General features: G+C 39.0%; 1 protein-coding gene and 1 long non-coding RNA gene across 11 annotated transcripts in view; both read left to right on the forward strand.

Annotated features, from left to right (window-relative positions):
- The window catches only part of TANK (TRAF family member associated NFKB activator), a 74413-nt gene extending 67243 nt beyond the window's left edge, over nucleotides 1–7170 (forward strand). For all 9 annotated transcript variants that reach the window (XM_074337096.1, XM_074337105.1, XM_019727273.2 and 6 more), the window contains 2 exons: nucleotides 1863–2443; nucleotides 5886–7170. In XM_074337096.1, coding sequence (XP_074193197.1) covers nucleotides 1863–2443; nucleotides 5886–6062 — 758 coding nt within the window. In that variant the 3' untranslated portion in view covers nucleotides 6063–7170. The remainder of the gene's footprint in view (nucleotides 1–1862; nucleotides 2444–5885) is intronic.
- Nucleotides 7171–14782: 7612 nt separating this feature from the next.
- Nucleotides 14783–20728, forward strand: part of LOC109445267 (uncharacterized) — a 43957-nt gene continuing 38011 nt past the window's right edge. For both annotated transcript variants that reach the window (XR_012497731.1, XR_012497737.1), the window contains exons 1-4: nucleotides 14783–15245; nucleotides 15900–15943; nucleotides 18609–18672; nucleotides 19327–19403. This is a non-coding gene — a long non-coding RNA (uncharacterized LOC109445267). The remainder of the gene's footprint in view (nucleotides 15246–15899; nucleotides 15944–18608; nucleotides 18673–19326; nucleotides 19404–20728) is intronic.

Raw genomic sequence — 20728 nt, forward strand, 5'->3', positions numbered from 1 at the left:
CCCGAAGACAAGAAAGACTGGCTATTTTGGAGAATTCTACCAAAATTTATTATAGCTGGAGGGTGGAGTGAAACAGGTATCATGAGAAGTGAGAGCATGGAGAAGTGACCAGGAGTCAATCATGAACAGTTTTATATGACTGAGGGCTGAGGGCCTTGGAGATCCACGAAAAGGTTTTGTTAGGAAGGTAACACGACCAGGCTTGTACTTGAGAAAAACTGAGGGAGGGTGGGCGGGGAAGCAATGTAGAGAATGGATTGAATATGAGATAAATTTAGAGTCAAGGAAGCAGTTCAAAGGCTATTGTAATAATCCAATAGTAGAAGACGGTATGTACTAAAGAGCGGCAGCGAGTGTATAACAGGGTGAACCAAGGAAGTTGGTTGCATTGTGCTACCATCATGTCCAAAAAGAAAATACTGTGTTGGAACATGCTATGGCATGAGACTGCAACAACCAGAGGAAGGGAAAGGAAGTGACAGTAAGTGCCCACTGCCCTGGACAGACACTTTGCAAGGTGCTGTGCTTACCCTGTCTGCTTAAATCGGCATGCTTGGTAAATTTTGTGAATGTACAGCTTCACTGATGACTACCTTTTTAGAGTGCTCATTTTTTTTTTTTTAATTTTTACCATTTGTCAGTTTAATGAAAAGACACACATTACCAACCTCACTGCCTTCTTAAAGTACCATTGTGGAGCATAACTCAGCTTTTTCTGGTATCGGAATCATCAACATGGAGTGCTTTGATCATTGGGGGTTTTTGCATTAAGAAATGGAGCCCTTGTTGGCCAACACTAGACTGTAGTGTTTTCTGAGTTCTCATCTTTGCTTTTGTTTTTCTTGTCTCCTCTCCTGCTTTCAGCTCTTGTTGATATATATATATCTGCCTTCAACAACTCATATCCATACCTTTAATTTGGTACTTCTAACCAGCTATGAGCTGGTGAAACATCATCAAATTTCGCAATAAATCTGTAATGAGTATAAGAGCAAAATGTATATATCTGTGAAGCTTATGGCTCCAATTGTGACTCCTCAGATGCTCTGTTTACTTACTTTTTAGCTTTTGCTTATGTCCTGGAGAGCTGGATTTGTTGCATAGTAACTTCTAGATAAATGAGCTACAGAGGCCCTGGTATCTACCTAATGTCTACCTGTTATCTGCAGAGGCCTTTTTTTTTTATCTGTAAGATGAGAAAATCATATATTCACATAATTTTCTGAATATGTATCCCAAAATGTCATCCCTCTTTTGCCTCCACTGTCTTCTTTCTCCTCAACCCCAGCACCACCACCACTCCCTCACATAGATTATTGAGAGTAGATAGTGGCTAAATTAATTGGTGATATACTTTGTCACACAGTGATATTAGGGGAAATAAATGACCTAATTCATATAGATTATTAACCTGTTTTATATATATATATATATATATATATATATATATATATATGCCTAGTAAGGATTTTCCCTTTTAACAACTTCTTTGTCTAAGCAAGCTCACAGTTGCAGCTTTCATTACTGACAAAATGTTTAAATGTATACACTACAAGCAAATGTTTTTTTAAGTGGAGCAGTGGAGCTGTGAACAAGATACAAAGCTTACAGGAAAAGACCTGGGAAAAGACAAAGCAGTTAAACTACGACTAATAAGCTAAGCTACGTTCTAGTTCACCCACTGGAGACTGCTGATATTTCTGTGTAAGATAGTAGCAAATGTAACAAATCCCAATTGCGATCAGCTTGTATAAAAAAAAATCGAAAAAATAATACTCATCTGTCCAAAGCTAATTGAACATTCAGATTGTTAAGAATGATTGGAATGTGACTGTTTTCCTTTTTTGTTCTTTTCCCTGTAGAAACACAGTGCTCAGTGCCTATACAGTGTACAGATAAAACAGATAAACAAGAAGTGCTGTTTAAGCCTCAGGCTAAAGATGATATAAATAGAGGTACACCATGCATCACATCTGTCACACCAAGAGGACTGGGCCGAGATGAGGAAGACACCTCTTTTGAATCACTTTCTAAATTCAATGTCAAGTTTCCACCTGTGGACAGTGACTCTACTTTCTTACATAGCACTCCGGAAAGACCCAACATCCTTGTTCCTGCCACATCTGAGGGTGCGTGCCAGGAAAAATGTAATTTGGAGCTCAGAGACAATCCAGGAAACTTTGTTAAAACAGAAGAAACTTTATTTGAAATTCAGGGAATTGACCCCATAGCTTCAGCTATACAAAACCTTAAAACAACTGACAAAACAAAACCTTCAAATCTTGTGAACACTTGTAACAGGACAACTCTGGATAGAGCTCCGTGTTTGCCACCTGGAGACCATAATACATTTTATGTAAATACATTCCCACTTCAGGACCTGTCTGATGCACCTTTTCCTTCACTTGATTCCCCAGGAAAAGCTATCCGAGGACCACAGCAGGTAACTGTTTTGTATTAACAAATATATTACGTGTGAACACACATTTTTGCCAGACATGCACAGATATGCATCTCTTTCAGGTTATCAGACATCTTTTTTAAACTAATGACTAGCCAAAGTTAAGCTCGCAATAAAAGATCCAAGCCCTATAATAAATGACATGAAATTGCAAAAGATGAATATGGTAAAGCCCTATTATAAAGTACCTTAAAATTTATGGCACATTTTAAAATACATGTAAGCCTTATCCATATCTAGGTAGTTTGTGTCACTTTCTTAGTCCCTTACTCAAAGCTCTTGTACTTACCATCAGTGTTATAAATTTCATACTATATTAAATTTCATACTGTGAAACAAATGGCATTTTTCTATTAAAAAGTTTGTGTAGATCATATTCATCTTTATAAGAATGCATGATGTTTCATAAGTAATCACATGTACATTCCTATTTCTTAAAATAAGTGACCTGTCTTTCAGCTAATACTGTCTTACAACTAATAATGTAATACTCTTACATTATTAGTGATACAGTACATAGATCTGTAGGGTTGGTTTTGGTTTCTAACCTAGCACTAAACATGCAGCCTAATATATATATTTTTTTAAATCTCCATATATATGGTTTTAATCAAATACTTTAATGTTCCTAAAGCGTACAGACAACTTACAGCCCCCCAGTCCACTCCTACCATCCCTTTCATTTAGGTCCTATCACAGGATGATTCTTTCAGTTTTAAAAATTTTTTTAATGCCTGAAGGCAAATGAAAATATATAATTGTTAAAATAAACAGAAACTCAGGAAAGTACAGATTGGTGTACGTGTCGATGTAACTTGCACACATTTGTTTGATTTCTCTGTCTTAAACAACTTGACGAATATCCTTTGGCTTTATAAGTACTCTCATAGGCTGCAGACTTTTAAATCAGCATACAGAGGAGACAATAGTCAAGCTGCGGTATATTTTAGTAGTGGGGGAAACTAGGCATCTCTGACAATATGCTTTAATTATAAACTTACTTGTCTCTTACATTGCACCTTATTTCATATCATAGTCTCAGTTATAGTTGCTACTAAATGAAGCAAATTAAACAATTTCATTTATTGCAAGTAGAATTCCTGTGGAGCTGTGAAGTGCATCAGCTCTAATGCTTGGTACTTTTTTCTCCATTATATCTCTTGCTTGTTCTTTTACTAGTTAGTCTGTGCATTCATGTTTCAGTAGATGGCACCCTGCATTGTGCATTTGCTTTCTGTGCCACGGCAAAGGAAACAGCTGGTATGTGATTACAACTTGATGGAAAAGTATTCAGCTTAAAAAATGCAGGAGCATTGGTGTTGAGCTGTCACAAGACATGGGGCATAAGGTTAGATAATTGATATTTTGGCAGGAAAGGCAAAATTAGCTTGTTTTGAAGGCCATGTTACGGTTTAGGATTAAAAGAATATTTCTTAAAGTGTTTTTTTTTTTTTAAATGTTTTGCTATTTATATTAATAAAGCTGTTATAATAAATACAAAATTCTTGAGTTGATAACAAAGAGTGAAATCATGGTTACATATTTCAAATTTTTTCTTTTTATTAATGATTACTACTTAACACTTTTTATATATTCAGCTATCATTACAAATCTAAATGTATCTGCTTATTTTTGCTCCATGTGATTTTCTTTTCTTCCTACTTTTGCTGAGTCAGTGATTGGATCCCAGCTGAATTCTATGAGGAGATCAAATCTGAACTAATAGCTCCTAATAAAGAAGGATAAATACGGACTTTGAAGATAAATTGGCAGATTGGTTCACCAAATTTAGAAGCTAAGTTGCTTCTAAGTCTTTTTCTTATTATTTTATACATCTTAAATAAGAATTATTTTAACATAATCTTTTATTTATATCCATATCAATATCCCATTAGAGTGGTGCATATTAATCAATTGTACTTTTTGTTCTAACTGCAAGTGGTAAAATTTAAATCTAATTAACTAACTAGGTTTTTTGCTTATACATTCACTATTACTATTTTTATCATGGAAGAAAGATTTTTCTAAAAATTGTTTCACCCCAAATTTCAAAATATATATTTTAAATATTACTATTTCTTATAATAAAATTACCACTTCTCACAAAATGAATTGAGTCAGTGTTATTATAAGCCCTCTGTACTGATAATTGAATGTATCTCAGTGCTTAGACAGACTTGGTATATTTACACCAACTGTACATAGCTATCCAGTAAAATGTTTATAAAAAGACAGTGATGCCCTGAAACCCAAATGCTTCAATTAGTAATATGTATGCTGTTTATGTAAATGATAGGTTAACTAGAATGAAAGGGAATGAAAACCAAAGCTATATCAGGTGTTGGACTAGGCTGTTACTTTAAAAACATTATTAATAGGAGCACAAAATGGTCTCTTTCAATTGACTTTTCGAAGCGTGTTTCCTCAAAGTATCAAAATTTAACTGTGTCAAGGTAATTTACCTATGTCAAGGTAAGAAAGCAAATTTAAAAAATAATTGGTGTGCGGCATTTTAGGAAAATACAGTATTCCAGTTAACAAATATTTATCGAGCATCTACTATGGAACTAAATGCTTTTTCTTGCCCTTCTAGATTTTTTTTTAAGAATAAATTCAGGTATTTAAAGGTATTTATGTACTGCTTATAATGGAGGTAATTCTATTGAATTGTGAGTTTCTGTATTTCTTTAATTGAGCAACTATTAACAGGTTTTACTTCATTTTGCCGCAAGAAGGAATAAATAAGACCAGACTCTGCACTATGTAACAGGACCAAATAAGAAATCAAAAGAATGCATCGATGTTAGATTTTGTTAAATGATTAATTTTTAAGGTTTCAAGAAACAAATGATCAATGGAATTTTTGTAGTACTCTCAAAGAAAAAACTTTTCAAAAATCAAAACAACACTGATTCCTACATGATTTATTCATTGTGTATTTGCTTATAAATAGTGAAATTTAAATTGCTCTTCATCAACATGCATGTACACACACATTGTGTTCAGTGTACTCTGTATTAATAAAGACCCTATAACTTAAAATTTCTACTGTAAAATTGAAAACATAGAATTTAATGTTTTTAAAGTCTCAATTATTGACTGTTGTTTCCAAACTACTTCTTTTGTGACAACATGCATTAAAATAGGCTGGTGTTAATCTGGAAGATTTTTAAATATGTGAAGATAAAGTGCATGGCTTTGTATTTTAAGTTATTCTTAATCAATTTTAGTTATGCCCTTTATAAAAAAGAGAATTGAGTCATGTCTCATGCTAACTCTATGGAAAGGTAATTTACTTTCTTTCACATTAAGGAATTTCATATATATGTACATAACCCATTCAAAAAACTTGAATTTGAAATGCAATGAAGTTGATTTTAAATACACATAATGTAAGATATTTTTGTTTATTTGTTTCCTGCAGCCTGTTTGGAAGCCCTTTCCTAATCAAGACCGGGACTTATCGGTACTAAGTGGCACAGGCTCAGAACAGCATATACCTCAAGTATGTGAATTCTGTCAAGCAGTTTTCCCACCATCCATTACATCCAGGGGGGATTTCTTCCGGCATCTTAATTCACACTTTAAGGGGAAGACTTAAGACGAATTTGAAAGCAGACATATCAAGTTCTATATGATGATTTGGGGTTTGTGATACTATAAATACTTTATGGCAAACTTAATACATTTATTAAAACATCACAGCTAATTGAATTTTTTCTAAATGTATATGTAACTTTTATTATCTTTTAAAAGGTCATTCTGTACAAAACTGTTATTCATTGTATTCATGTTTACAGTGTTTATTACTGTAATTCAAAATTATGTATTGACTTACAGAATTATATAACCATAATTTATGTTCATTTCAACTATCTAAGCTTATTGCTTAGATTTCTAGTTAGATATATTGAGTTTGGTAATGTCAAATGTTTATAGGGTTTTTTCATTTGTTTTCATTTAAAAATTTAGATTATTTATGCTATAGGTGATATTCTTTTTGAATAAACCTGTACTAGAGAATAACGGACAATATAAACATGTAAGTAAATACCAAACCTAAGACATTTGTTGCCCAGTGATAAAATCACTGGTAGAATTATTTGAACACTTTGGTTGTTTTTTTTAAATGATATACATAGTTTTAATTTTTACTGTGTGTATAGCTATGTGATGAAATGAGTTAAGTATTAAGAGTTACTTATATTGTGATCATTAATGTGTTCTTTGTTCCTAAAGTAAAAAATATAAAGGAAATAAATCACATTTTGGGGAAGTTTATAAAATTCATGTTTTCTTTCCAGTAACTTGATGGAAGGGTGATACCGGATCTGGTGATAATTTTATTACAACTGGTAGATTGAATTTTTAAATTATTTTTCAAACTAACTTATTAAAGATCATATTTGTATTTAATTGGAGCAAATCTGAAACCCTGTAAAGACTATATTCATATTTATTAATTTATATTAGTAATATTAACATTCTTGCTGAGAAATTTGGTATCATTGTTAGCAGCCTGATGGATGGCCACTGGACATTTAAGAGAGGAAAGTCGCAGAATTTTGTTTAAAATGACACTTCCCTTTCGTTTGTCTTCCCTGTGATTCTTATCTTTTAGCTTTCTCTCCCCTTCCCCCTGATTTTTAAAAATGTTTAAGGCATGACTTCAATTTTATGCAATAAACATTGATTTGTAACTCTCAGAACAGAAATTTAAGCCTTCTTTGGAGCAAGGGTTTTAAATAGCTGGAGTGTCTAGGATGAGGGAATTGGAGCAGACCCCTGTGCCACAGTGAAGACCCTTAACTTGAGGAAGAATGAGAGTGGTGCCTCAACTTCTCAGGATGCCAAGCACATCACATTGACGTCTTCCTCACCGAGGTGACAGCGATTATTAGGTATTCACTGTGAAGGATTCTGAGGCATGTACATCTTTCTTTCATTGCCACTGGGGCTGAATAGAAATGCCTAGACAATTATCCAAGTCTCTTCCCTTCCCCCCCCCCACCTTCCACCTACCCAGCCTCCCCTCTCGCTTACTACACACACACACACACACACACACACACACACACACACACACACAATCACAATTTAAAAAAAAAACAACAAAAAACTTCCCAGCGTTTACCAGCTCGTGTATACCACTGTACCTATCTCGTGAAAGGGGATTCCTTTTCCTTCTTTTCTAGAAGAGGAAAAGTCCCTCTTACACAGTTGACATCTACCGGTGCTGGCCTGCTGAGAACCAAAAGAAACTACAGCCCAAAAGTGACTCAAATTAGTGTATCGCGGATTCCTCTTCTCCAGTCCACTCTTTGCCCAACTCGACCACTTTTAGTAAGGGCAGGGAACTCTTGTTTCCTTTGGGGTTCCAGTGCTACCCTAAGCTCGATAACTTCGAGGGACGCAGGCCCTCGGGCCACAGGAGAGGCAGTCATACGAACAGGCTCCTGTCCCGCACTGCAGAGGTGGCCCTGGCTGCAGCTTGAAATGTGGAGTGAGCACCAGCCAGGTCTCTGCCTCTGTCTTTTATTACTGAGTCGTGCAGGGGCTGCCTCTTGGCATCTGCTAAGCGTGGCCGGGTAAGAACAGCTCCCAGGTAAAAAAGCTGCACACGCGAAACGCTGAGTCTGAAAAAACCACCCCCGCCGAGGCGAGGCAGTTGTGAGCGGGATGCCTGAGAAGTGGGAGGTGAATGTCCTCGGGAGGGCCCCCCGGTGCAGCTTTCCCCGGAGGCTGAGGCTGCTGCCAGCTGGGACATCTGCTTTCTTACACTCCCGCCTGGCTCACCCCGCCCCCTCAGCCCGGGTTGCGTGGTTATTTTACCAACACGGGGGGAGGGAGAGCTCGAGGAGGTAGAAAAGGGGTGGATGGAAGCTGAAGAGATGTTCTTCCCACTCCCTCACGTCCCCTCCTTTTTCCTTCACATCTTTTAACCTTCAAGGTAAAGACTTTATAAATATGAAAAGATAAGCGTGTCTGCCGGCTCCTAGGCCCGCCTTCTGCTCGCGGGGCTCTCGGGTGCGGGGCCTCGCCCTTCTCTCCATCCTCCCGGGGGTCCGGCCAGGTTCCGACGGTTCAGCCAAGCCGACCGGGTGCGCCCAGCCTGTGGCGCCTTCTCTCCCGGGCTGCTGCCTCGACAGCTGCTTGTAGCTACAGTAATTAGACTGTCAGTGCTTGTTAGAGGAGAGAGGGGAAAACACGCTTCTGACAGCAGATTCCAAGACTCCCCAGTTTGTTAATTTCTAAGAGATCTTTAAAGCATTAATTGAGGTCCCCTAACTCTCCCCTCCCGTCACTCTCCCCAACTCCTCCTTTCCCAAAAATATCTTCAGAAGAGAATTCTCTCCGCGTGGAAGCAGTATTTCCCGCAAAACTGCAAGCCCGCCCCCGACTCACGCACTACACTATTTTACATCTACACATAGATGCATGCAGTATACGTGTAAGGTTAACTCCGCGGACGCCTCGTCCAAATAGGAACCAGGATTGCGTTTAAAATAATAAATAAATAAATAAATAAATAAATAAATAAATAAATAAATAAATAAATAAATAAGAAGGAAAGGGGGGAGGGAAGCAGAAGTCGGGAAGAAAAGAGAAAAGCAGCAGGCTGATTACGAGGTGTCAAAACTGCCAGGAGCAAGAAGGTGATAGCAATCAGGGGTGAGAAGAGTGCGGCATTCGTGCGGGGCAACTAATTATCCGTCTCATTTGAGAAGAGCAGCATTTGAGGCAGCAGCGTTCGCCTGCTGAACGGTGACAGATTGGCGCGGAGGAGAGGGGAGGTGTTAAAACAATGGAGCCGGGCGCGCGAGCGCTGCTGCATGCTAATCAGCCCTCCCTCCGCCTGCCTGCCGCGCTCTCTTCTTCCTCCCGGCCTCCCTCCTCCGCGCTCCCTCCTCCCGCCTGCGGCGCTCCCTCCTTTCCTGCGGGCCCGCCGCCACCCGCTGCCTGCTCCCTTGCTTTCCCGCGTGTCCTTCCCGCCGGTGGCAAGTGGAACCCAGCCACCGCCACCGCGTCCCTCTCTGGCCGGGGGTCCCCGCGCAGCCCCCCGCAGGCACCCGTCTCTGGCCCAGGCCGCACGAGCAGCGAGCACCGCCCGTGCTGGTGCGCCCCGGGGGCCGGCGTGACTGAGGGCTCGCGTTCTCGGTTCCAGGTCTTCGAGAAGAAGCCAGGGAACATGCATTCTCTTGCCCACTTGCTTTCTGCTGGCGGGTTGCACGCGTTGGGCAGCTAGCGGGAACCCAAGCGAATTAAGGAAGGGCGAGCGACGGCCAGGGGCCTAAGAGAGGGCCAGAAAGGCAAAGAAGGCCCCTGGACGGACTGCAGATCCCCGGACCCGGTCATAGCGCGGCTGCCACCTCACATGCCTCCCGCCGCCAGCAGCCCGCTTGGGAGCAGCCTATAGCAAAGTCTCCCTTGCTCGTTGAGCCCCGCAGACTCCAGCACCCTTCCATCCCTACCAGGCCAGAATTATACCACATGATTTAGCCCAGAGAGGAATACAAAGGGCCTTAACATTAGTTGTGCTTCCAAGGCTTAACCTCCTGACCCCAAGACTAGACCAAAGGGCTTCTGGACCCCTAGAGAAACACCATTAAATGGTGGCGGGTAAGAGAAAGCCTTTGAAAAACCGGCCACCCCACCCTCTACCTCAGAGACTTGGTAGCCTGAGGGGGCCGGGGCATTTCGGGCAGCACTGCACCCCGCCTGGCTGCTCAGCTCAGTGCTCTGGTTTGAAAGAAGTTGATCAAAACAGCAAAGCTTTGGCCATTCCTCGACAGAATCCACCAGAACCCGAGTCTCTGCTGGAAAAGGTCTCCTACACCTGTTGAGGCTGGCCTGCACGACCTGAGGTTTTGGATATAATTTCCTCCTCCTTTTTGAGTTTAAAAGGTGCTTGTTGAGCTTAAAGCTTTTGCTTAAAATACACTTTATTCCTATATTTACTATTACAGATTTACATACACTACCCTTAGAAATTAAAATACATTGAAACATTAAGGTTCTTGTGGCTTAAGTAGGTTAAAGGGAACACAGCTACTGAGAACTGGTAGGAATTTGGACTGAATGCGAATACAATTCCTTCTCACCGGGTTCCCTGCTATTTAGTTAACTAGGTGTCTAAATTAACATAAAACTTCCTTCCCCCAAGCCATAGATGGAAAAGGAAAGCAGCTGAAAAATAATCCATGCTATAGGATTTTTTTTCCTTCTGACCTTTATCATTGCATAACTTTAAACACCCAATCATTCCTTTAAATTGCTTGAAAATGTGAAGATTTGATAAAGCTTCGTATGTGCATGAGGGTTTCGCTGATATTCTCTCTACCCTTCCTGTTTGTAATGTTTCATAATAAAAGTGCAGCACAAAATCGAAAATAAAAATCACAAGTAAATTTTGGTATTTTATATCATCATTATTGATCTAATCAAATGAAAAACTACACAGAGTGAATCATTTTTTGCTTTTAGACTATGCCCAGGCATACCAATACAACAGCTGAATGTAAAATTGTTAGGACCTACTAAAATAGTACAGAATGTTTAACAGTTTTTAAATGGAGAATTCTTAAAAGCATTATATAAAGAATTGTGTGTAAATAAATGTTAATGCTTTTTGGTTTCCACTCTTTGAAAACCACTAAGTAGGCCTCTCTGCCCTTAGTGCATCACAGACTTTCCAGTGCTGGAGTATCGTCTGGCATTTAGAAAACTCTCTGGCATCTGAATCTGTTAAAATAACAACCTATCTAACAGGGGGAAAAAATTAACTTTACATTTATTGATGTAAACTTGGAGACTCATGCTCTATCAGCATCAAAATTAAGCAATTTATTAACTATTCATCAGCCTTTTCTTCATTAACCAATTCTATAGAAGCAAAGTCTCTCTGAAGCAGTGAACCTATAGAGTTCAAATAAATTTAGTTCAATTCTATGTTATGTATTTTTTAATATCTAATCAAATTCATTACCTTTCAACAACTGGGTTGTTATGGGTTTAGTGTAATTTCTTCTCAGTCTGTAGACTGCACAAATTTGCATGATGGTTTTAATGGTGTATTTACCGATAAGTTTTTATTTGCACATAAGGACAAAAAGGTGAAGTGAAATTTGGTCCCAGTGGAAACCTGTTAGGTTCCCTGAACATATGGCTCATTGGGCTGTTACTTCCTTTTTGAGATCAATTTCCAAGATTTTTTAATATATACATCAATTTGACACCAGTTATAAAGAAAATATATTGGCTTTGAAGATGCCTCCACCTGGGGCATATCTCTTAGTAACAAACCGTCTAATCAGGTGTATCTCTGAAGGAACAGTTTTCCCTTCTCCAAGAAAGGGGCATAATTTGAACCCAGTCAGAACTGACAGGTGATTTACACTGTCTTTGAAGTTAGGTGGTTCCTTGGGTTCTTAGAATGCCACAATGATTTGATTAATACAGTTTAGGGGTGATTGCTTAAATCTCTCTTGTTTTCTTTTTTGGAAAGCTATGCATTTGGAATCCACAGTATTACAATGATTTCTCGCAGTAGATACAAGTGATGTAAGTCTCTTGGAAGTGTGTGGTGCCAGCTTAAGACTTAAGGGGAAAATCACAGCACATTGAAAAAGATGTAAATGTTCAATTGGTAAAAAAGGGGGGAAAACCCGTGCTAAAACATGTGCCTATTTCCATTAAGCTTAATTTACTATTCAAAACAAGTTTTTCCTAATAAGCTCTATTGTTTCTTTCTGTTTTGTAAAATTTAATATGTGTGAGACAAAAACCAGATTCAGAATGTGAATGAAGTCTGTTTAGCGAAAGCTTGTTGGAGCTTACAATTCAAGGAGGGCCTCACATTAAAAGCCACATCACCTTATAACACTGATAGGATATAGGGAAGCAATTTTCTTAGGTCAGTTCTAGAACCAGTTTCAACTAGATTGCTAACGTCCTCCAGCCTCAGAGTTCCTCGTGAGTGAATTGGTACAGTCAAAGTGCAGCAAACACTACAATATTCAGAACGATGTTACGTTGATGTTTACTTAATAGCTTTAGCTTTCTCTTTATTGCAATCCTCTTCTTTCTGAAATCTCAATCCCCAAATAGGACTGGAGTATAAATTCTCAAATACGTTATTTCCTTGTCCTATCTGTACAAGGTTGTTTGCGTTTAGGTCACTCACACTTCTCCAGAGTATTTGCACCTGATTATGGAACCCCTTGATGTTGAACTGGTATCCCTCATTTGAACATCTCCTTGGAATCTCGAATGCCTGGATAACCTGGAGTATGCCCATGCTTCCTTTGTTATTTAGGGCTATATCGTGAATAAGCTTTTAAAATATCTTGCTTATATCCTTTGGAAGCAATATACAAAAGAGGAGTTGTCGCTTATTAATTAATTCAAAGAATAATTGTTTTAGACATATCAAAATCTTAAAGATCACATAATCCAATGTTGTTTTTGTGTGGACAAAACAAAACTGGGTCTAAAGAGAATGAATCTACCGGGTGGCCGGTTAGCTCAGTTGGTTGGAACATGTTGCTATTAATACCAAGGTTGCGGGTTTGTTCCCCTGCATGGGCCTGTGTGAGCTGTGCCCTCCTTAAAAACAAACAAACAAATAAATAAGCAAACCAATGAATAAACAGAATGAGTCCTTCAAACCCACTCAAATAGCTAGAACCCAACTCAAGCTCTTGTGCCTTGGAATCCGCTATTTTTTTTCATAATAATCCCTCACTTCAAAAAGATACACTTTTTCATTGGCTTTGTACTTGGCTTCAGAGGAAGCCTCAATCATTGTATCAGAAGTCTTTTCTACAGAGAGACTAATCGTTAGCTTAAACCACAGAGACAGTAGGGAGGCTGACATTCCTTGACCAGTGAGGTGTATTATTTATGGGTTATCAATTATCAACCCCCAACAAGGGCCCAAAACATTTTTGCTGGGAGGAAGTAGCACCTTAGCACACTGAGTGTTGAGCCTTTCTCACTGCCTGCCCCAATGAGGGAACAGCCAGTGTTAGAACTTATTTTTGAAGCTTGAGATACCAACTAAGACCAGAAAGAAGGCAAAAAAAGATTTGTACCTCTAAAGCATGGAGTTAAGCCTCACCATAACACCGAAAACACAATGCTAAGTTTTTAACACTCCAAATTCTAAAACAAAGGTTATATGGGAAAGAAAAAAAAGTAAACCAGTATGAACTGGAAGGGCGCCTATGTATTTTCTGAAACTATTAAACTGGAACTAGAGCGTTCTCTAAAGCAAACAAAGATTTCATTTGGTTCAAGAGTTGGCCTTCACTTGTCTTGCGACAGCCTTGAGGCTCCACAGGAGGTCTGGGCATTATATTGTTATTATCTTTCCTCGACTGTTGGTGAATCTACTCTGAAAGCAGCTCTCGTTAGACAAGCAGTCTCTCCTTTTTAAAGTTGTTAAATTGCATTAATTGCCAGTGAGAAAGGGGCATCCTGTGTGGGTGTATTCATACAACTTCAAGCAAAAGGAACCAAGCTCCCTGGGAGTCCAAAGGATCAGTAAGGGTGATAAAGCTTCCTTGAAAAAGCTTCTCTAACCAAGACAGAGGAAGAAATGCCTGCAGCAGGTTTCCTCAGTTAAGCAGCGCGCACACACACACACACACACACACACACACACACACACCTCGCACTCCAATATGCAAAGACCCCTGTTTTGTTTGTTTTTTCCTGAGGTTTTACCATTGACACTTGGAAAATCTTTCCTTTCAGCATCTACAAGGCCTGGATGAGATCTATTTGTGGGTTAGAGCATTTGATGAACTTCAAAGCAGATTTTGCTCTGTCCTTCTGTCTGTGAAGTTTTCAAGTCCCAACTTTGTTTCTTTCAAAATATAATAAATACCAATGAGTAATGTGGCTCCATAGTAAGAGTTCAGAAAAAATACATAATCTTGACATAGGAGTACCATAGTAATGGCCACTCTGCTTTCAGACATGCCAAGGTACCATCTACTGTACTAGCTTGGAAAGGAGCCAGCCTCAGGGAAGAAACGCTGGTCCGTTTTCTAGACAACAATGACACTGCCACTTCCTCCAAAATATAAGGACATTTCCTAGCGTTTCAGTCATTTCTTCCTCCTCCATCCTACATGTGCTTGGAAAAGTATGCTGTGGGGGTGACTCATTTCCTTTCAAAGGCAAAGTCCCAATAAAAATGTCCTGAGTTTCCTGATATACATCAGAGAATGAGCCTTGATTCTTGTACGGTTTCTTCAGTAAAGTATTTTTTTAGGTATGATAGCCACATTTAGCAAATAAAAATACAGGATGCCCAATTGAATTTGAATTTCAAATAAACAACGAATAATTTTTTACCAGGTATGACCTATGCAATATTTGGCAACCCTACTTTTAATATATCATTGACTATCAAGATGTGAAATTAAGTCTTACTTAACAGCTTTTTGCTTTTTGTGGGTTTTGGGGAGAAGGGTCGTAGAGGCAGTGATTGGGTGTAGGGCAAATATCCTTTTTTGGGTCTGGAATTTTCTTTCTTCGTTTCTCATTCTGCAGGGAAAGTCTCAGGGCCTCTTAAAATATCTTTCAACATTCGCTGTACGTACTACTCCCCTAGCTTTTGATTATACAATGTTTTGTATTGTGTTTAAATGTGTTTATATAGTCTCCTCCATGATAATGTGAGCTTTTCAAAGAGAGGGAATGCGAATCACACCGCTCCCTCCCTTCCACAGAGTTCCCTGGCGTCTTTCTTGCCTCTCCTCCTAGGCTGCCTCAGGTGAGTCAGGAGACACTCCGGGAATTCATCACTCCCACATGGGGCCCAGGTGTAAAGGGAAACCGAGACTCGGGAGTTGAGCCCCCGGAGGCGCACGTTAGGGAAAGCAGAAAGCACGGTGGGCTTTAGGGCCCTTGCAGCCCTGCTCTGCGGGTGGGTGAGGGCCTGAGACAGGCCCTTCCCTGAGGCCTGGATTGGAGGCCGCCTACCGGCGCCTTCGCGGGACTGTCCCGCCCGCTGCCTGCTGGAGCCGGCGAGGCCGGGAGCCCTGGCGCCTGGGCCCCGGACCCCTCTGCCCGGCGAGCGGCGCGGGCCACCGACTGCTCCGAGCACTCGGGGTCGCGGAGGCCGGGAAACCTCGGCTACGGGGCGGGGGGCGCCCAGGCCTTTCCTGGCCCCCGGCCGCGCCGCGCTGCGCCTCGCTTCAGCCGGGCGATTCTTCCCCTCATTTGTTGCATTGTTTGCATTAATATGAATATCTTGTACTGTTTGTTTTGTCTCCTGGGAGCCAATAAAGCTGTGAGTTTTTTCTTTACACCAAATGCAGCTCTACGGGCGATCAATCAATGGGTAGTCTTCGGATAATCTGTGAGAGTGAGAAATCTAATAAAGCTAGAGACTAAAAAAGGAAAACAAAATCTATTTTTCTCTTAGGTTATCTACGTCAGGATGAGTGTGTTCCACTTATGCTGCTTGAGGTGGGTTTAACTCTTGTTCATTTTTTTTTTAAACAAATGTATTTAAATGTCAAGATGGGAGGGGAAGAGATCTGAAGGAAGAGTGAGAGAAAGAAGAGGGTTGTTTGGGGGCCTCTTACATTTTCTGGTGATTGGTGGGTTCTTGCAAGAAGAGGAAAGAAGGTACGCTCTAACGACCCAGAAAATGAGAGAGATGTAGGATTCTAATAAGATGCACTTGGCAAAGATGTCCTTCCGCAGTTTTCCAAGCAGACAAGAAATGTAAATTAATAAGGAAGTTAACGAAGTAATGATAATAAATCAAGTAATTATTAGTGTCCCCTGCCCCAATCACTTGTTTCCTGCTGCTAGACGCTAAACTCCCAAAATGCATCTTTGGAAGGCCCCTCATCTCTCCTGAGCAATTCAAGACAGATGAGAAAGGTCTGCCTCGGCTGCTGCAATTCTCCTCGCAGCACAATGCAACCCAAATCACTTATAAACAGATCAAAATAACAATCTGAATTATCTAACATTCACAGCTGAACTGAAGAGCCCAAGATTATGTGATGAATTGTTAAATTGCAGTAGCATTGTTTTGGATTGCTAATTAAAAAAAAAAATAAGCAAACCCCATGACTCTAGATATGACAACTGAAAATACCCACAAATTATTTAATAAATGAAGCGTCTAACAACTTTAACACTTCCTGGTCGCCTTGTTAATAAATGTAATTTGAGGTAGATTTTTAAAATCTTCAATCTAAACAGTGAATTCATTACGCGCCATTCAGATCTCTGGATGCCTATGGACTTCTTGGAATTAGGTGTTAAATAGACAAAAGTGAACCAAACTGCCTTTAAAAGCACAGCATGACCATGTAATTCTTTTTCCAGTTTGTGGTAAAAAATGATGAAACTTCTTTCCAAGTAGCTATCACCCAGATTTAGTGTGAAAAGTAGTGTAATTGTAATTCACGCCATCAGGGTCTATCGCTGATAGACGATCAGCTGTTCTGTAGCGGGGAGAGGCTTTCTTTTCAAATAGGAAAGCTGCCAAGTGCTCTGCGATACCTCCAGCAAGCTTATCGGATTGAGTTCAGAGCCAAAACAGCAGCTGCACACATATGCAAATTGGCAATTAATAGTATAACATTCTGGGGAAAAAATGTTAAAAATTTTTTTAAAAGAAAATAGAAAGAAGCTACCTGAACATTAACCTTAACAGTAACTGGGACTTCTAGGATGAATAACTAAGGATTAATTACCCTCCGGAGAGGACTTGCTCTTTATTTCCTTCTCCTGCAGATCAAGTCTTTGTTGTCTTGCTGAGTTTTGTCTGTGTCATGGAACACAACAATGGACTCTACAGGAAGAAGTTTAAAAATAACTAAAAAGCTCTTATATTTTGGTTCCAGCAAAGAGGGCGATTAAGTTCTTTCCATTGATCATTCATTCTATACACCGAGGTCACAAAGCAAGAGCTTTAGCATCCTGGTGGAGAAGACATTTTGTTCTGGATGTCATCATCTCCTTCCACTGCAGCTCTCAGTAGGAACAAGCTTTGCAGCCTGGGGGTGCTGCCTAACTCTCTCTTGATTTCTGTCTGTCTCTTCCATTGACAGGGAGGCTGCTTGTAGGCTCCATGCAGCAGTTTGCAGAAATCCAGCAAGATTTATGGTTTCTGTTGCCCAGCATGTATAAACACAACACTCTCAAATGTTTAAAGAAAAAAAAATCATATGAATTTGTTAAAGTTCTCAACATTCTGGTCCCCCCCTCCCCACCCCAGTTCTTACACACAAGTACACTGTTTCCCTGATACAGTTCCACCATAGTTGTGGCTGGGATTAGGTTAACAACTTAAACCCCAAGAAGGCCCTGGCATTTTCACAGCAGGCTTTTTTCCCCTAATGCTTTGAGTCTTCTCCCTCTAGCATGGGAGTGGGGTGATTAGCAATTGTTTCAGAAAATCTGTGAATTCTTAATAGTCATATTTCCATGGTTGAAGATCTGCCTATTCTGGGATGTGGTAGGTTTCAGAAACGTTGATGGTTGGGTTTTTACAGATATTTCCAAGTTCCGGGAGTTTGAAATTTGGGTCAGGATCCTGATTCCCTTCAATGTGTAAGAGTGAAGGAGGTTTTATTTTGCTTTATTTTTCTAGATGTTTTGGGATGAGATTGTATCAATCCTGGCTTGTAACATGTACCATAAGTGCAGAGTTTTGACCATTATTTCTGCCTTTTTCTCCTTTTATCACCTATACTTCTGGCGTTAGTACTTTCAGTTTTGTTGCAAATCAAGTGTGACTTTAGTTTCAAAACACTCTTTTTCTTACACCCTAGGGATACTTTATAATCAAAGACAAGTTATAGGTTATTAATATTCTGGTTGAAAGGATACCATCTACTCTCATTGCCAATATAGGTTTTGAAGCTTGAATATCAAATTTTTAACAGGAAATTCATCCATGTGGAATTTAAATACATTTGTTTGTATTTCTTGGGAAAAAGATTTTAAGTAACTGTCAGTTAAGCATCCAGTCCCATTTGAAGTACAGAGAGATTTGAGCCCCCTAATCAGAAGGACAAAAGCCCCTTCCTCTAAATAACCAACTCTGGGTCAGTAGATGGCACTTTTCTAAATATTTATGATTAACAAAACTTTTTTTGTCTGATTCCAGAAGTATTCTATGTTCTGAAGATTATAAGGAATGAGAGAAAAGTTGTCAAGCCTAAATTTTATTCGTAAGTATTATTTTTCTTGATATGTGGTTGATTTGAATGCATTGTTAGACTTTTCTTTATTCTTGTGACTAAATGAAAAGTGGTTTAAAATGATGTAGCAAGTCAATTGAGAAGTTGCTTTTGAATAAAACAGAACAATGGGAATGCCAATTTTCTTTCCTTCTCTATAACTTCATTAACATGGTTATGTAGACATTTGCATGTAAAATGTAGTTAACAAAGATTACACAGAAGTAACATTAGTCCTTTAGTGCCTACCTCTGTGGTAAAATCAGACCATTTGGCATAGTTTGAAGTCTTCCAAGAAGCCTCGTTTCCACCTGGAAAATAAATTACTAAATTCGAATGTGTTACTTATACTATGGTGAGGTGTCTATCTGTTACATGTTATTTTAGTGCATATACTAGAAATTGTATTTAGAGTTTTCTAAAATTGTCATCTGTCAAGGTAGAGAATTATAATAATATAATTATACCCAGAAAAAGTATTCTGACTTTAGATTATTTTGGTACTGTTCCAAATATGATGCCGTTTTTAAAAATTCAAAATGTTTGTCACAAATTCATGTTTTCTTGTCAAAATTTCAGATTAATGTAGATTAGCTATAACTGTTATAACCAAAGTTTATTTTCTTTGCATTTGTTGATGCATAGATAATACTTATGTATGGGCTTCAATGAACACATATCCACTATTGCAGTCTCCAGCTGGACTTAACTTTCTTCCATCTGTAAGTGGAACTTCATCTCAAAATTGTCTAAAGTTTGATAAATATTGGATATTTATCAAAGCATTGTTATAGTCTCAATTTAGTATATTCTACTGTTTGCAGTCATAAACCGTTTGAGTTATAAGAACTGTTTTGATTAATCAAAGATTCTATGTTGAATGACACAAAGTATCATGAGGTGATTGGTGAGATGTCATGGATAGTGAAGACAGCACTCAGTGAACTTATCCAAATAGAAACTACGTATTATAATGCTGCAGGTGTACACAGTGGGAAGAGATGAAGACGTGGGACCATGGCTCAGTAAGAATTTGTTACCACAGTTAGTAAAAAAGGGGAAGCCATGTATTCATTACAATATATTTGTAGATTTTTCTTCATCTGAAGGGAGTGTGTATTGATCTCCTAAAGGAAACAATATTTCTTTTCTGAAGTATACATTTTCTAAGTTGAGTTAAATAACCAGAACAGGGGTGGTTCTGGAACTCTACATTCTCAAGCCCAGAGACTTTATAATTCACTACAATATATGCAAATATGTCTAATTCCTATACCACTTTCATAATACTTATAATTTTTATATTTGTCATTTTTTAATTCTAAAGCGCTTTGTGGATCCAGATGAATATATAATAGATACCACCTTCTGTGAAAAGAAATGAAAAGAAGAAAAAATTGATTCCTATTTAAATGTGTTATATTTGAGCAATATGATATTAAAATATTTTATCTTAGCACAGGGCATTTGTTTTGAAGACTATATCTCAGGACATTTTTTATATAATAGTAAACTGAATGAGTAGCCTTTACTTCAGTTGTTGAAAGGGTAATATTTTTAAAAAGTCGTGCCTCTAGGATATTTAGTTGGCCATTGGATTAACAGTCTAAGAAGTGATGGTGATAGAATAATAATAACAATTTCTTGGTTAAGTACTTTCTCTGTGATAGACACTTGACATGTATTCCCTCATTCAATCGTAATAACCCCCTGCTGAGACCAGCGTTATTGTCTTTATTTTACTGATGGGGCAAATGAGGCTAAGTCTAAGTCACATATCTAGTAATGGATGAGCCCCTATGGATGTGGAGCTCCCTTGCCATGTGAGGCATTCCACTCTGGTGTCTGAAGGATTGAGGGATGGAGGTTAGAAAACCATGTCTCCCTTCTTAAAACTCCATTTTTCCTTTACTAAATCAGAAAGAGTCAATGAAGTAGTCCAAGACTTTAGCAGTGTAGTTGAGGTCCTTTTGATTAGGAAATCTTTATAGGACTAGAAACAGGATTGCTTTGGCACATGCAGAAAGACTCAGGCGATCTACACATC

The sequence above is a fragment of the Rhinolophus sinicus genome, linkage group LG01 (genome assembly GCF_036562045.2).
Source record: "Rhinolophus sinicus isolate RSC01 linkage group LG01, ASM3656204v1, whole genome shotgun sequence".
Lineage (NCBI taxonomy): Eukaryota > Metazoa > Chordata > Mammalia > Chiroptera > Rhinolophidae > Rhinolophus > Rhinolophus sinicus.